General features: G+C 55.9%; 1 protein-coding gene across 1 annotated transcript in view; it reads left to right on the top strand.

Moving 5' to 3' along the window:
- LOC124024492 (anoctamin-1-like) overlaps window positions 1-14,778 on the top strand; it is a gene marked incomplete at its 5' end in the record, with an annotated part of 96,395 nt that extends 81,617 nt beyond the window's left edge. Inside the window, 5 exons of the mRNA XM_046338405.1 lie at window positions 2,601-2,658; window positions 2,769-2,869; window positions 4,252-4,400; window positions 14,381-14,533; window positions 14,641-14,778. Coding sequence (XP_046194361.1) covers window positions 2,601-2,658; window positions 2,769-2,869; window positions 4,252-4,400; window positions 14,381-14,533; window positions 14,641-14,738 — 559 coding nt within the window. The remainder of the gene's footprint in view (window positions 1-2,600; window positions 2,659-2,768; window positions 2,870-4,251; window positions 4,401-14,380; window positions 14,534-14,640) is intronic.
- Between the last annotated feature and the right edge of the window lie 629 nt (window positions 14,779-15,407).

Here is a 15,407-nt window from a genome sequence, read left to right as displayed (position 1 = left end):
GGGTTAGGGTTAGGGGTTGGGGTTAGGGGTTAACATGTGGAGAGATGAATGACACTGGGTTAGGGGTTAGGGGTTAGGGGTTGGGGTTAAGGTTAGGGGTTAACATGTGGAGAGATTAATGACACTGGGTTAGGGGTTAGGGGTTGGGGTTAGGGGTTGGGGTTAAGGTTAGGGGTTAACATGTGGAGAGACGAATGACACTGGGTTAGGGGTTAGGGGTTAGGGTTAGGGGTTAGGGTTAGGGGTTAACATGTGGAGAGATGAATGACACTGGGTTAGAGGTTAGGGTTAGGGGTTGGGGGTTGGGGTTAGGGTTAGGGGTTAATATGTGGAGAGATGAATGACACTGGGTTAGGGGTTAGGGTTAGGGGTTAGGGGTTAGGGTTAGGGGTTAGGGGTTAGGGTTAGGGGTTAGGGGTTAGGGTTAGGGGTTAACATGTGGAGAGATGAATGACACTGGGTTAGGGGTTAGGGTTAGGGGTTAACATGTGGCGAGATTAATGACACTGGGTTAGGGGTTGGGGTTAGGGTTAAGGGTTAACATGTGGAGAGATGAATGACACTGGGTTAGGGGTTAGGGGTTAGGGTTAGGGTTAGGGGTTAGGGGTTAGGGTTAGGGGTTAACATGTGGAGAGATGAATGACACTGGGTTAGGGGTTAGGGGTTAGGGTTAGGGTTAGGGGTTAGGGGTTAGGGGTTAACATGTGGAGAGATGAATGACACTGGGTTAGGGGTTAGGGTTAGGGGTTAGGGGTTAACATGTGGAGAGATTAATGACACTGGGTTAGGGGTTAGGGTTTAGGGGTTAACATGTAGAGATTAATGACACTGGGTTAGGGGTTGGGGTTAGGGGTTAGGGTTAGGGGTTAGGGGTTGGGGTTGGGGTTAGGGGTTAACATGTGGAGAGATGAATGACACTGGGTTAGGGGTTAGGGGTTAGGGTTAGGGGTTAGGGGTTAACATGTGGAGAGATGAATGACACTGGGTTAGGGGTTAGGGGTTAGGGGTTAGGGTTGGGGTTAACATTTAGAGAGATTAATGACACTGGGTTAGGGGTTAGGGGTTAGGGTTAGGGGTTAACATGTAGAGAGATTAATGACACTGGGTTAGGGGTTAGGGGTTGGGGTTAGGGTTAGGGGTTAGGGGTTAGGGTTAGGGGTTAGGGGTTAACATGTGGAGAGATGAATGACACTGGGTTAGGGGTTGGGGTTAGGGTTAGGGGTTAGGGGTTAACATGTGGAGAGATGAATGACACTGGGTTAGGGGTTAGGGGTTAGGGGTTAGGGTTGGGGTTAACATGTAGAGATTAATGACACTGGGTTAGGGGTTAGGGGTTAGGGGTTAGGGTTAGGGGTTAGGGTTAGGGGTTAACATGTAGAGAGATTAATGACACTGGGTTAGGGGTTGGGGTTAGGGGTTAGGGTTAGGGGTTAGGGTTAGGGGTTAACATGTGGAGAGATTAATGACACTGGGTTAGGGGTTGGGGTTAGGGTTAGGGGTTAACATGTGGAGAGATGAATGACACTGGGTTAGAGGTTAGGGTTAGGGGTTGGGGGTTGGGGTTAGGGTTAGGGGTTAACATGTGGAGAGATGAATGACACTGGGTTAGGGGTTAGGGGTTAACGGTTGGGGTTAGGGGTTAGGGGTTAGCGGTTGGGGTTAGGGGTTAACATGTGGAGAGATGAATGACACTGGGTTAGGGGTTAGGGTTAGGGGTTAACATGTGGAGAGATGAATGACACTGGGTTAGGGGTTGGGGTTAGGGTTAGGGGTTAGGGGTTAGGGTTAGGGGTTAACATGTAGAGAGATGAATGACACTGGGTTAGGGGTTAGGGGTTAACATGTGGAGAGATTAATGACACTGGGTTGGGGTTAGGGTTAGGGGTTAGGGTTAGGGGTTAACATGTAGAGAGATGAATGACACTGGGTTAGGGGTTGGGGTTAGGGGTTAACATGTGGAGAGATGAATGACACTGGGTTAGGGTTGGGGTTAGGGTTAGGGGTTAGGGTTAGGGGTTAACATGTAGAGAGATGAATGACACTGGGTTAGGGGTTGGGGTTAGGGGTTAACATGTGGAGAGATTAATGACACTGGGTTAGGGTTAGGGGTTGGGGTTAGGGGTTAACATGTGGAGAGATGAATGACACTGGGTTAGGGTTAGGGGTTGGGGTTAGGGGTTAACATGTGGAGAGATTAATGACACTGGGTTAGGGTTAGGGGTTAGGGTTAGGGGTTAACATGTGGAGAGATGAATGACACTGGGTTAGGGGTTAGGGGTTGGGGTTGGGGTTAGGGGTTGGGGTTGGGGTTAGGGGTTAGGGTTGGGGTTAGGGGTTGTTGACCGTTTGAGACAGAACTGTGAACAGACAGGACTCTACTCTGAGTAGGACTGTTTGATGAGACAGAACACAGACACCCATACTATCATACTGAATAGAACAGGTCTTTGACAGCCTTTATATAATTATACTCACCCTGTGTGTGTGTGTGTGTGTGTGTGTGTGTGTGTGTATGCGCGCGTGTGTGTGTGTGTGTGTATGCGCGCGTGTGTGTGTGTGTGTGTGTGTGTATGCGCGCGTGTGCGCGTGTGTGTTGACAGGTTTGCAGGCAGGCCGGGAGACTACGTCTATGTTTTTAATGACTACCGGATGGAGGAGGTGAGGGGGTGTTAGTGGAGGGGGTGTTTGTATGCTAATGTTCTTGCTTACAACTTACTGTCTGGCCTCTGTCATACTCTTGGCTCTGCCCCCCTCTCTCTCCCTCTCAGTGTGCCCCTGGAGGCTGTTTAATAGAGTTGTGTATTCAGCTCAGCATCATCATGGTGGGGAAACAACTCATTCAGAACAATGTCTTTGAGATCGGCATCCCGTGAGTACACACACACACACACACACACACACACACACACACACACACACACACACACACACACACACACACACACACACACACACACACACACACACACACACACACACACACACACACACTGCCCTGCCCATTCCTCCTCTATATCTGCCATTAAGGACATTCTGCTGAAGGACATTTTCTCTCCTGACTTTATGAGACGAACATCAATATCAGGGGTTTAATATTTTAATGTTAGGACGTTCTCTATTACTCTGTGATGCTTCACTGGGGATCATAGTGGCTCATAGTGGTTCATAGTGAGTCATAGTGGCTCATAGTAGTTCATAGTGGCTCATAGTGGCTCATAGTGTCTTATTTAATATTTTAATGTTAGGACGTTCTCTATTACTCTGTGCTGCTTCACTGGGGATCATAGTGGCTCATAGTGGTAAATAGTGGCTCCTAGTGGCTCATAGTGGCTCATAGTGGTTCCTAGTGGCTCCTAGTGGTTCACAGTGGCTCATAGTGGTTCATAGTGGCTCATAGTGGTTCATAGTAGTTCATAGTGGCTCATTTTAATGTTAGGACGTTCTCTACTACTCTGTGCTTTCTCACTGGGGCTCCTAGTGGCTCATAATGGTTAATAGTAGTTAATAGTGGCTCATAGTGGCTCATAGTGTGTTATTTAATATTTTAATGTTAGGATGTTCTCTATTACTCTGTGCTGCTTCACTGGGGTTCATAGTGGCTCCTAGTGGCTCCTAGTGGCTCCTAGTGGCTCCTAGTGGCTCCTAGTGGTTCATAGTGGCTCATAGTGGTTCACAGTGGCTCACAGTGGCTCACAGTGGCTCATAGTGGTTCATAGTGGTTCATAGTGGTTCACAGTGGTTCATAGTGGTTCATAGTGGTTCACAGTGGTTCATAGTGGTTCACAGTGGCTCATAGTGGTTCACAGTGGCTCATAGTGGTTCATAGTAGTTCATAGTGGCTAATTTTAATGTTAGGACGTTCTCTACTACTCTGTGCTGCTTCACTGGGTTTCATAGCGGCTCATAGTGGTTCACAGTGGCTCGTAGTGACTCGTAGTGACTCATAGTGGCTCATAGTGGCTCATAGCGGCTCATAGTGGTTCATAGCGTCTTTTTTAATGTTAGCATATTCTTCATTACTCTGTGCTGCTTCACTGGGGCGCATAGCAACTTATAGCAGCTCATAGTGTCCTATTGTGTCCTATTGTGTCCTATTGTGTCCTATAGTGTCCTATTGTGTCCTATTGTGTCCTATAGTGTCCTATAGTGTCTATAGTTCTATAGTTTCGAGTTTATGGTTCTCTTTCTCTCTGACTCCATCTCTCCTTTTCTCTCTCCATCTCTTCCTCCCTTCTCGCTCTCCCTCGTCAGTAAGTTGAAGAAGTTGATCCGAGCATGGAAGGGTAAGGGGATTTCATTGGAGGAGAAAGAGGAGCAGCGTGCCAGACCTCCTCAACAGTGGAACCTGGACTACACCCTGGTCCCCTTTGAAGGACTGACCCCTGAGTACATGGAGATGAGTGAGTATATAGTAACAGTAGATAACAGAGGTGAGGAGGTCAGGTGATTAACTAGACACCTGGACCATACCACCCTGCCTCTCTCTCCCTGTTACCTGGACAGAGACCATACCTCCCTGTTACCTGGACAGAGACCATACCACCCTGTTACCTGGACAGAGACCATACCACCCTGTTACCTGGACAGAGACCATACCACCCTGTTACCTGGACAGAGACCATACCACCCTGTTACCTGGACAGAGACCATACCACCCTGTTACCTGGACAGAGACCGTACCACCCTGTTACCTGGACAGAGACCGTACCACCCTGTTACCTGGACAGAGACCGTACCACCCTGTTACCTGGACAGAGACCGTACCACCCTGTTACCTGGACAGAGACCGTACCACCCCTCCCTGTTACCTGGACAGAGACCATACCACCCTGTTACCTGAACAGAGACCGTACCACCCTGTTACCTCTACCTCCCTGTTACCTGGACAGAGACCGTACCACCCTGCCTCTCTCTCCCTGTTACCTGGACAGAGACCATACCACCCTGTTACCTGGACAGAGACCGTACCACCCTGTTACCTGGACAGAGACCATACCACCCTGTTACCTGGACAGAGACCGTACCACCCTGCCTCTCTCTCCCTGTTACCTGGACAGAGACCGTACCTCCCTGTTACCTGGACAGAGACCGTACCACCCTGTTACCTGGACAGAGACCGTACCACCCTGTTACCTGGACAGAGACCGTACCACCCTGTTACCTGGACAGAGACCATACCACCCTGTTACCTGGACAGAGACTGTACCACCCTGTTACCTGGACTTGGTACCACCCTGTTACCTCATCTCTTGGTTACCTGGACAGTAGATTACTTTATCACTGAACCTCATCCCAGATCCAAGATGTAGCAGTTCAGACGTCTTTGTCTTGTCGTGTCCCGTGTATATATCTTGGGCTTGGTACACTTACAGCTCATCTCTTGGCTACTGTAGATTACTTTATCACTGAACCTCATCCCAGATCCAAGATGGCGTAGCAGTTCAGACGTCTTTGTCTTGTTGTGTCCCGTGTATATATATTTTTTTCCTTCGTATATATTTCTTAGATATTTTTAATATTTTTAACCTCAGTTTCAACATGCTCTCCTACAACCCGCCACCCAATGTGGTATGGATCTGCTATTTTCTATACTGCAGAACCGGAACCCCCAACAGGAGATAGCCAGCTAACTAGCTACTAGCTAGTAGTCAGTTAGCCACTGCTAGTGGTCATCAGCTAACCTGGTCAACTCCTGGCAGTCAGCATAGAGCGAATCAACCCAGATCATACCGGACTGCTTTTTCTCCACATCTCCGGTTTCCTACCGCAAGCTCTGAACCTTTTCACCTGGATCATCACAGCCAGCTAGCTGCTATCCGAGTGGCTACCCCCTGGCTAACGTCTCTGTCCCAACACAAACACCAGTGAGCCTGGAACTAGCCTCGTGCTAGTCCCATCTCCCAGCTAGCTGCTGTCCAAGTGGCTACCCCCTGGCTATTGTCTCTGTCCCAACACAAACACCAGTGAGCCTGGAACTAGCCTCGTGCTACTCCCATCTCCCGGCTAGCTGAAGAGGTCCATCAGCCACTCCTTGGGCTACAATACATATTTTGCCAATTGGCCTGGACCCCTTTTACTGCCGACACTGAGCCCTGACGATTCCATCACGACTGGTCTACCGAAATAATCTGCCGAGGGGTTTCAACAGGCTCCTCTGTTGCGACATCCCCTGAAGGCCCATCCGCTAGCCTGCTAGCCACGACCCGCTAGCTGTTTAAAAATATAAATATAAATATATGCCATTTAGCAGACGCTTTTATCCAAAGCGACTTACAGTCATGTGTGCATACATTCTACGGATGGGTGGTCCTGGGGATCGAACCCACTACCCTGGCATTACAAGCGCCATGCTCTACCAACTGAGCTACAGAAGGACCACGTTTGCTGAAGAGGACCTTCAGCCAATTTCTTGGCCTACAATACCTATTTTGCCAATTGGCCTGGACCCTTTTACCACACGGAGCCCTGCTGATCCATCATGACTGGTCTGCCGACGTAACCACACAAGGGGGCTACAACAGACTTATTCCGTTAAGACGTCCCCCTAAGGCCCTTCTGCTAGCCCCAGTCCGCTAGCTGTCTGAATGTCCGTGTCTCCAGCTCACCTAGCTTCCCACTGGTCCCTATGATCACTCTGCTACACATGCGTCTCCCTAATGTCAATATGTCTTGTCCATTGCTGTTTTGGTTAGTGATTATTGTCTTATTTCACTGTAGAGACTCCAGCCCTGATCAATATGCCTTAACTAGCAATTTTGTTTCACCTCCCACACATGTGGTTGACCTCACCTGGTCTAAATGGTGGCTCGATAGACAAAACCTCTCTCATCGTCACTCAATGCCTAGGTTTATCTCCACTGTATTCACGTCCTACCATACCCTTGTCTGTACATTATGCCTTGAATCTATTCGTCCGTGCCCAGAAACCTGCTCCTTTTACTCTCTGTTCCGAACGCACTAGACAACCAGTTCTTATTGCCTTTAGCCGTACCCTTATCCTACTCCTCCTCTGTTCCTCTAGTGATGTAGAGGTTAATCCAGGCCCTGCAGCGCCTAGCTCCACTCCCATTCCCCAGGCGCCTCATTTGTTGACTTCCCTAAACCACTTCAGCGAGCAGGCCTTTCTAATCGACCTGGCCTGGGTATCCTGGAAGGATATTGACCTCATTCTGTCAGTAGAGGATTCCTGGTTATACTTTAAAAGTGCTTTCCTCACCATCTTAAATAAATAAGCATGCCCCATTCAAAAAATGTTGAACCAGGAACCGATATAGCCCTGGGTTCTCTCAAGACCTGACTGCCCTTGACCAGCACAAAAACATCCTGTGGCATTCTGCATTAGCATCTAATAGCTCTCTGTGATTTGCAATATTTCAGGGAAGTTAGGAACAAATATACACAGGCAGTTAGGAAAGTTAAGGCTGGCTTACCTCCCCATTTCTCCTTCACCCAAATCCAGATAGCCGATGTTCTGAAAGAGAATCTGGACCCCTACATATCAGCTGGGCTAGACAATCTGGACCCTCTCTTTCTGAAACTATCCATCACAATTTTTGCAACCCCTATTCCTAGCCTGTTCAACCTCTCTTTCGTATCGTCTGTTATCCCCAAAGACTGGAAAGCTGCCGCAGTCATCCCCCTCTTCAAAGGGGGACACTTCTGTCCCTTCTTTGGACACTGTTAACTAACCTCCAGACGAGCTTCAATGCCAGACATCTCTCCTTCTGTGGCCTCCAACTGCTCTTAAATGCAAGTAAAACTAAATGTATGCTCTTCTGCCGATCGCTGCCCACACCTGCCTGCCTGCCCGTCCAGCATCACTACTCTGGACTGTTCTGACTTAGAATATGTGGACAATTACAAATACCTAGGTGTCTGGTTAGACTGTAAACTCCTTCCAGACTCACATTAAGCATCTTCTAGGTTCTGAACTCAGGGTGGGTCCCCTGCTAGGTCCTGAACTCAGGGTGGGTCCCCTGCTAGGTCCTGAACTCAGGGTGGGTTCCCTGCTAGGTCCTGAACTCAGGGTGGGTCCCCTGCTAGGTCCTGAACTCAGGGTGGGTCCCCTGCTAGGTCCTGAACTCAGGGTGGGTCCCCTGCTAGGTCCTGAACTCAGGGTGGGTCCCCTGCTAGGTCCTGAACTCAGGGTGGGTCCCCTGCTAGGTCCTGAACTCAGGGTGGGTCCCCTGCTAGGTCCTGAACTCAGGGTGGGTCCCCTGCTAGGTCCTGAACTCGGGGTGGGTCCCCTGCTAGGTCCTGAACTCGGGGTGGGTCCCCTGCTAGGTCCTGAACTCGGGGTGGGTCCCCTGCTAGGTCCTGAACTCGGCGTGGGTCCCCTGCTAGGTCCTGAACTCGGGGTGGGTCCCCTGCTAGGTCCTGAACTCGGCGTGGGTCCCCTGCTAGGTCCTGAACTCGGCGTGGGTCCCCTGCTAGGTCCTGAACTCGGCGTGGGTCCCCTGCTAGGTCCTGAACTCGGCGTGGGTCCCCTGCTGGGTCCTGAACTCGGCGTGGGTCCCCTGCTAGGTCCTGAACTCGGCGTGGGTCCCCTGCTAGGTCCTGAACTCGGCGTGGGTCCCCTGCTAGGTCCTGAACTCGGCGTGGGTCCCCTGCTAGGTCCTGAACTCGGCGTGGGTCCCTGCTAGGTCCTGAACTCGGCGTGGGTCCCCTGCTAGGTCCTGAACTCGGCGTGGGTCCCCTGCTAGGTCCTGAACTCGGCGTGGGTCCCCTGCTAGGTCCTGAACTCGGCGTGGGTCCCCTGCTAGGTCCTGAACTCGGCGTGGGTCCCTGCTAGGTCCTGAACTCGGCGTGGGTCCCCTGCTAGGTCCTGAACTCGGCGTGGGTCCCCTGCTAGGTCCTGAACTCGGCGTGGGTCCCCTGCTGGGTCCTGAACTCGGCGTGGGTCCCCTGCTAGGTCCTGAACTCGGCGTGGGTCCCCTGCTAGGTCCTGAACTCGGCGTGGGTCCCCTGCTAGGTCCTGAACTCGGCGTGGGTCCCCTGCTAGGTCCTGAACTCGGCGTGGGTCCCCTGCTAGGTCCTGAACTCGGCGTGGGTCCCCTGCTAGGTCCTGAACTCGGCGTGGGTCCCCTGCTAGGTCCTGAACTCGGCGTGGGTCCCCTGCTAGGTCCTGAACTCGGCGTGGGTCCCCTGCTAGGTCCTGAACTCGGCGTGGGTCCCCTGCTGGGTCCTGAACTCGGCGTGGGTCCCCTGCTAGGTCCTGAACTCGGCGTGGGTCCCCTGCTAGGTCCTGAACTCGGCGTGGGTCCCCTGCTAGGTCCTGAACTCGGCGTGGGTCCCCTGCTAGGTCCTGAACTCGGCGTGGGTCCCCTGCTAGGTCCTGAACTCGGCGTGGGTCCCCTGCTAGGTCCTGAACTCGGCGTGGGTCCCCTGAGGTCCTGAACTCGGCGTGGGTCCCCTGCTAGGTCCTGAACTCGGCGTGGGTCCCCTGCTAGGTCCTGAACTCGGCGTGGGTCCCCTGCTAGGTCCTGAACTCGGCGTGGGTCCCCTGCTAGGTCCTGAACTCGGCGTGGGTCCCCTGCTAGGTCCTGAACTCGGCGTGGGTCCCCTGCTAGGTCCTGAACTCGGCGTGGGTCCCCTGCTAGGTCCTGAACTCGGCGTGGGTCCCCTGCTAGGTCCTGAACTCGGCGTGGGTCCCCGCTAGGTCCTGAACTCGTGGGCGTGGGTCCCCGCTAGGTCCTGAACTCGGCGTGGGTCCCCCGCTAGGTCCTGAACTCGGCGTGGGCGCTAGGTCCTGAACTCGGCGTGGGTCCCCCGCTAGGTCCTGAACTCGGCGTGGGCCCCCGCTAGGTCCTGAACTCGGCGTGGGTCCCCCGCTAGGTCCTGAACTCGGCGTGGGTCCCCCGCTAGGTCCTGAACTCGGCGTGGGTCCCCCCTAGGTCCTGAACTCGCGTGGGTAGGTCCTGAACTCGGCGTGGGTCCCCCGCTAGGTCCTGAACTCGGCGTGGGTCCCCCGCCAGGTCCTGAACTCGGCGTGGGTCCCCCGCTAGGTCCTGAACTCGGCGTGGGTCCCCCGCTGGGTCCTGAACTCGGCGTGGGTCCCCCGCTAGGTCCTGAACTCGGCGTGGGTCCCCCGCTAGGTCCTGAACTCGGCGTGGGTCCCCCGCTAGGTCCTGAACTCGGCGTGGGTCCCCCGCTAGGTCCTGAACTCGGCGTGGGTCCCCCGCTAGGTCCTGAACTCGGCGTGGGTCCCCCGCTAGGTCCTGAACTCGGCGTGGGTCCCCCGCTAGGTCCTGAACTCGGCGTGGGTCCCCCGCTAGGTCCTGAACTCGGCGTGGGTCCCCTGCTAGGTCCTGAACTCGGCGTGGGTCCCCTGCTAGGTCCTGAACTCGGCGTGGGTCCCCTGCTAGGTCCTGAACTCGGCGTGGGTCCCCTGCTAGGTCCTGAACTCGGCGTGGGTCCCCTGCTAGGTCCTGAACTCGGCGTGGGTCCCCTGCTAGGTCCTGAACTCGGCGTGGGTCCCCTGCTAGGTCCTGAACTCGGCGTGGGTCCCCTGCTAGGTCCTGAACTCGGCGTGGGTCCCCTGCTAGGTCCTGAACTCGGCGTGGGTCCCCTGCTAGGTCCTGAACTCGGCGTGGGTCCCCTGCTAGGTCCTGAACTCGGCGTGGGTCCCCTGCTAGGTCCTGAACTCGGCGTGGGTCCCCTGCTAGGTCCTGAACTCGGCGTGGGTCCCCTGCTAGGTCCTGAACTCGGCGTGGGTCCCCTGCTAGGTCCTGAACTCGGCGTGGGTCCCCTGCTAGGTCCTGAACTCGGCGTGGGTCCCCTGCTAGGTCCTGAACTCGGCGTGGGTCCCCTGCTAGGTCCTGAACTCGGCGTGGGTCCCCTGCTAGGTCCTGAACTCGGCGTGGGTCCCCTGCTAGGTCCTGAACTCGGCGTGGGTCCCCTGCTAGGTCCTGGCGTGGGTCCCCTGCTAGGTCCTGAACTCGGCGTGGGTCCCCTGCTAGGTCCTGAACTCGGCGTGGGTCCCCTGCTAGGTCCTGAACTCGGCGTGGGTCCCCTGCTAGGTCCTGAACTCGGCGTGGGTCCCCTGCTAGGTCCTGAACTCGGCGTGGGTCCCCTGCTAGGTCCCTCGGCGTGGGTCCCCTGCTAGGTCCTGAACTCGGCGTGGGTCCCTGCTAGGTCCTGAACTCGGCGTGGGTCCCCTGCTAGGTCCTGAACTCGGCGTGGGTCCCCTGCTAGGTCCTGAACTCGGCGTGGGTCCCCTGCTAGGTCCTGAACTCGGCGTGGGTCCCCTGAAGGTCCTGAACTCGGCGTGGGTGCTAGGTCCCTGAGGTCCTGAACTCGGCGTGGGTCCCCTGCTAGGTCCTGAACTCGGCGTGGGTCCCCTGCTAGGTCCTGAACTCGGCGTGGGTCCCCTGCTAGGTCCTGAACTCGGCGTGGGTCCCCTGCTAGGTCCTGAACTCGGCGTGGGTCCCCTGCTAGGTCCTGAACTCGGCGTGGGTCCCCTGCTAGGTCCTGAACTCGGCGTGGGTCCCCTGCTAGGTCCTGAACTCGGCGTGGGTCCCCTGCTAGGTCCTGAACTCGGCGTGGGTCCCCTGCTAGGTCCTGAACTCGGCGTGGGTCCCCTGCTAGGTCCTGAACTCGGCGTGGGTCCCCTGCTAGGTCCTGAACTCGGCGTGGGTCCCCTGCTAGGTCCTGAACTCGGCGTGGGTCCCCTGCTAGGTCCTGAACTCGGCGTGGGTCCCCTGCTAGGTCCTGAACTCGGCGTGGGTCCCCTGCTAGGTCCTGAACTCGGCGTGGGTCCCCTGCTAGGTCCTGAACTCGGCGTGGGTCCCCTGCTAGGTCCTGAACTCGTGGGTCCCCTGCTAGGTCCGTGGGTCCCCTGCTAGGTCCTGAACTCGGCGTGGGTCCCCTGCTAGGTCCTGAACTCGGCGTGGGTCCCCTGCTAGGTCCTGAACTCGGCGTGGGTCCCCTGCTAGGTCCTGAACTCGGCGTGGGTCCCTGCTGGGTCCTGAACTCGGCGTGGGTCCCCTGCTAGGTCCTGAACTCGGCGTGGGTCCCCTGCTAGGTCCTGAACTCGGCGTGGGTCCCCTGCTAGGTCCTGAACTCGGCGTGGGTCCCTGGGTCCCCGGCGTGGGTCCCCTGCTAGGTCCTGAACTCGGCGTGGGTCCCTGCTAGGTCCTGAACTCGGCGTGGGTCCCCTGCTAGGTCCTGAACTCGGCGTGGGTCCCCTGCTAGGTCCTGAACTCGGCGTGGGTCCCCTGCTAGGTCCTGAACTCGGCGTGGGTCCCCTGCTAGGTCCTGAACTCGGCGTGGGTCCCCTGCTAGGTCCTGAACTCGGCGTGGGTCCCCTGCCAGGTCCTGAACTCGGCGTGGGGTCCTGAACTCGGGCGTGGGTCCCCTGCTAGGTCCTGAACTCGGCGTGGGTCCCCTGCTAGGTCCTGAACTCGGCGTGGGTCCCCTGCTAGGTCCTGAACTCGGCGTGGGTCCCCTGCTAGGTCCTGCTCGGCGTGGGTCCCCTGAGGTCCTGAACTCGGCGTGGGTCCCCTGCTAGGTCCTGAACTCGCGTGGGTCCCCTGGGTCCTGAACCGGCGTGGGTCCCCTGCTAGGTCCTGAACTCGGCGTGGGTCCCCTGCTAGGTCCTGAACTCGGCGTGGGTCCCCTGCTAGGTCCTGAACTCGGCGTGGGTCCCCTGCTAGGTCCTGAACTCGGCGTGGGTCCCCTGCTAGGTCCTGAACTCGGCGTGGGTCCCCTGCTAGGTCCTGAACTCGGCGTGGGTCCCCTGCTAGGTCCTGAACTCAGCGTGGGTCCCCTGCTAGGTCCTGAACTCGGCGTGGGTCCCCTGCTAGGTCCTGAACTCGGCGTGGGTCCCCTGCTAGGTCCTGAACTCGGCGTGGGTCCCCTGCTAGGTCCTGAACTCGGCGTGGGTCCCCTGCTAGGTCCTGAACTCGGCGTGGGTCCCCTGCTAGGTCCTGAACTCGGCGTGGGTCCCCTGCTAGGTCCTGAACTCGGCGTGGGTCCCCTGCTAGGTCCTGAACTCGGCGTGGGTCCCCTGCTAGGTCCTGAACTCGGCGTGGGTCCCTGCTAGGTCCTGAACTCGGCGTGGGTCCCCTGCTAGGTCCTGAACTCGGCGTGGGTCCCCTGCTAGGTCCTGAACTCGGCGTGGGTCCCCTGCTAGGTCCTGAACTCGGCGTGGGTCCCCTGCTAGGTCCTGTCGGCGTGGGTCCCCTGCTAGGTCCTGAACTCGGCGTGGGTCCCCTGCTAGGTCCTGAACTCGGCGTGGGTCCCCTGCTGGGTCCTGAACTCGGCGTGGGTCCCCTGCTAGGTCCTGAACTCGGCGTGGGTCCCCTGCTAGGTCCTGAACTCGGCGTGGGTCCCCTGGGTCCTGAACTCGGCGTGGGTCCCCTGCTAGGTCCTGAACTCGGCGTGGGTCCCCTGTGGGTCCTGAACCGGCGTGGGTCCCCTGCTCGGTCCTGAACTCGGGCGTGGGTCCCCTGCTAGGTCCTGAACTCGGCGTGGGTCCCCTGCTGGGTCCCGCGTGGGTCCCCTGCTAGGTCCTGAACTCGGCGTGGGTCCCCTGCTAGGTCCTGAACTCGGCGTGGGTCCCCTGCTAGGTCCTGAACTCGCGTGGGTCCCCTGAAGGTCCTGAACTCGGCGTGGGTCCCCTGCTAGGTCCTGAACTCGGCGTGGGTCCCCTGCTAGGTCCCTCGGCGTGGGTCCCCTGCTAGGTCCTGTCGGCGTGGGTCCCCTGCTAGGTCCTGAACTCGGCGTGGGTCCCCTGCTAGGTCCTGAACTCGGCGTGGGTCCCCTGCTAGGTCCCTCGGCGTGGGTCCCCTGCGGTCCTGAACTCGGCGTGGGTCCCCTGCTAGGTCCTGAACTCGGCGTGGGTCCCCTGCTAGGTCCTGAACTCGGCGTGGGTCCCCTGCTAGGTCCTGTCGGCGTGGGTCCCCTGCTCGGTCCTGAACTCGGCGTGGGTCCCCTGCTAGGTCCTGAACTCGGCGTGGGTCCCCTGCGGTCCTGAACTCGGCGTGGGTCCCCTGCTAGGTCCTGAACTCGGCGTGGGTCCCCTGCTAGGTCCTGAACTCGGCGTGGGTCCCCTGCTAGGTCCTGAACTCGGCGTGGGTCCCCTGCTAGGTCCTGAACTCGGCGTGGGTCCCCTGCTAGGTCCTGAACTCGGCGTGGGTCCCCTGCTAGGTCCTGAACTCTGGGGTGGGTCCCCTGCTCGGTCCTGAACTCGGGGTGGGTCCCCTGCTCGGTCCTGAACTCTGGGGTGGGTCCCCTGCTCGGTCCTGAACTCGGGGTGGGTCCCCTGCCCTCCAGCTGTTTGTTGGTGTGTTGTAGAGGACTACCAGATAAGATAATGACTCGTTCCATACACTTCCTCATGTTGTTCCTTTCTACCACTCTGTGTGTGTTCTCTCCCCAGTTATCCAGTTTGGTTTTGTTTCTCTGTTTGTCGCGTCGTTCCCTCTGGCTCCTCTCTTCGCTCTTCTCAACAACGTGATCGAGATCCGCCTCGATGCCAAGAAGTTTGTCACCGAGCTGCGACGACCGGACGCTGTCCAAGCCAAAGACATCGGTAACACACACGCTTGCACGCACAGATGCATGTCCACACACAGATCCACACACAGATACACACCCCTCCACTCTTCTCTCACAACTCTGTTCTCTCTCTCTCTGTAGGAATCTGGTACAACATCCTGAGTGGAATGGGAAAGTTCTCTGTCATTATAAATGTAAGTGTTAACATTGGAGCGCACACACTCATTCTGAAAACATAGTGTATTTTTGCACCCTGATGCGATAAAGATAATATTCACCCATTTTTAATGTTATATTGTTTTTCTGCATCTCTTAGTGATGTTCTGTCATTTCCCGGGGTCATTTAATGTTTTCATGTGTATCTGAGCTATTGCCGTTCAAGCAGGCAGAAATCCATCCGGAATGAAGTAGCCCTCTGATAGTCAGTCACTACACTGGAACTTAATATGAAGTAGCACTGTGATAGTCAGTCACTACGAAGTAGCCCTCTGATAGTCAGTCACTACACTGGAAGTTAATATGAAGTAGCACTGTGATGGTCAGTCACTACACTGGAAGTTAATATGAAGTAGCACTGTGATAGTCAGTCACTACACTGGAACTTAATATGAAGTAGCACTGTGATAGTCAGTCACTACACTGGAAGTTAATATGAAGTAGCACTGTGATAGTCAGTCACTATGAAGTAGCACTGTGATAGTCAGTCACTACACTGGAAGTTAATATGAAGTAGCACTGTGATAGTCAGTCACTACACTGGAAGTTAATATGAAGTAGCACTGTGATAGTCAGTCACTACACTGGAAGTTAATATGAAGTAGCACTGTGATAGTCAGTCACTACGAAGTAGCCCTCTGATAGTCAGTCACTACACTGGAAGTTAATATGAAGTAGCACTGTGATAGTCA

Source organism: Oncorhynchus gorbuscha, unplaced genomic scaffold (genome assembly GCF_021184085.1).
Source record: "Oncorhynchus gorbuscha isolate QuinsamMale2020 ecotype Even-year unplaced genomic scaffold, OgorEven_v1.0 Un_scaffold_1879, whole genome shotgun sequence".
Classification (NCBI taxonomy): domain Eukaryota; kingdom Metazoa; phylum Chordata; class Actinopteri; order Salmoniformes; family Salmonidae; genus Oncorhynchus; species Oncorhynchus gorbuscha.
Note: the sequence above shows the minus strand (reverse complement) of the source record. Positions and strands in the feature narration are given on the sequence as shown.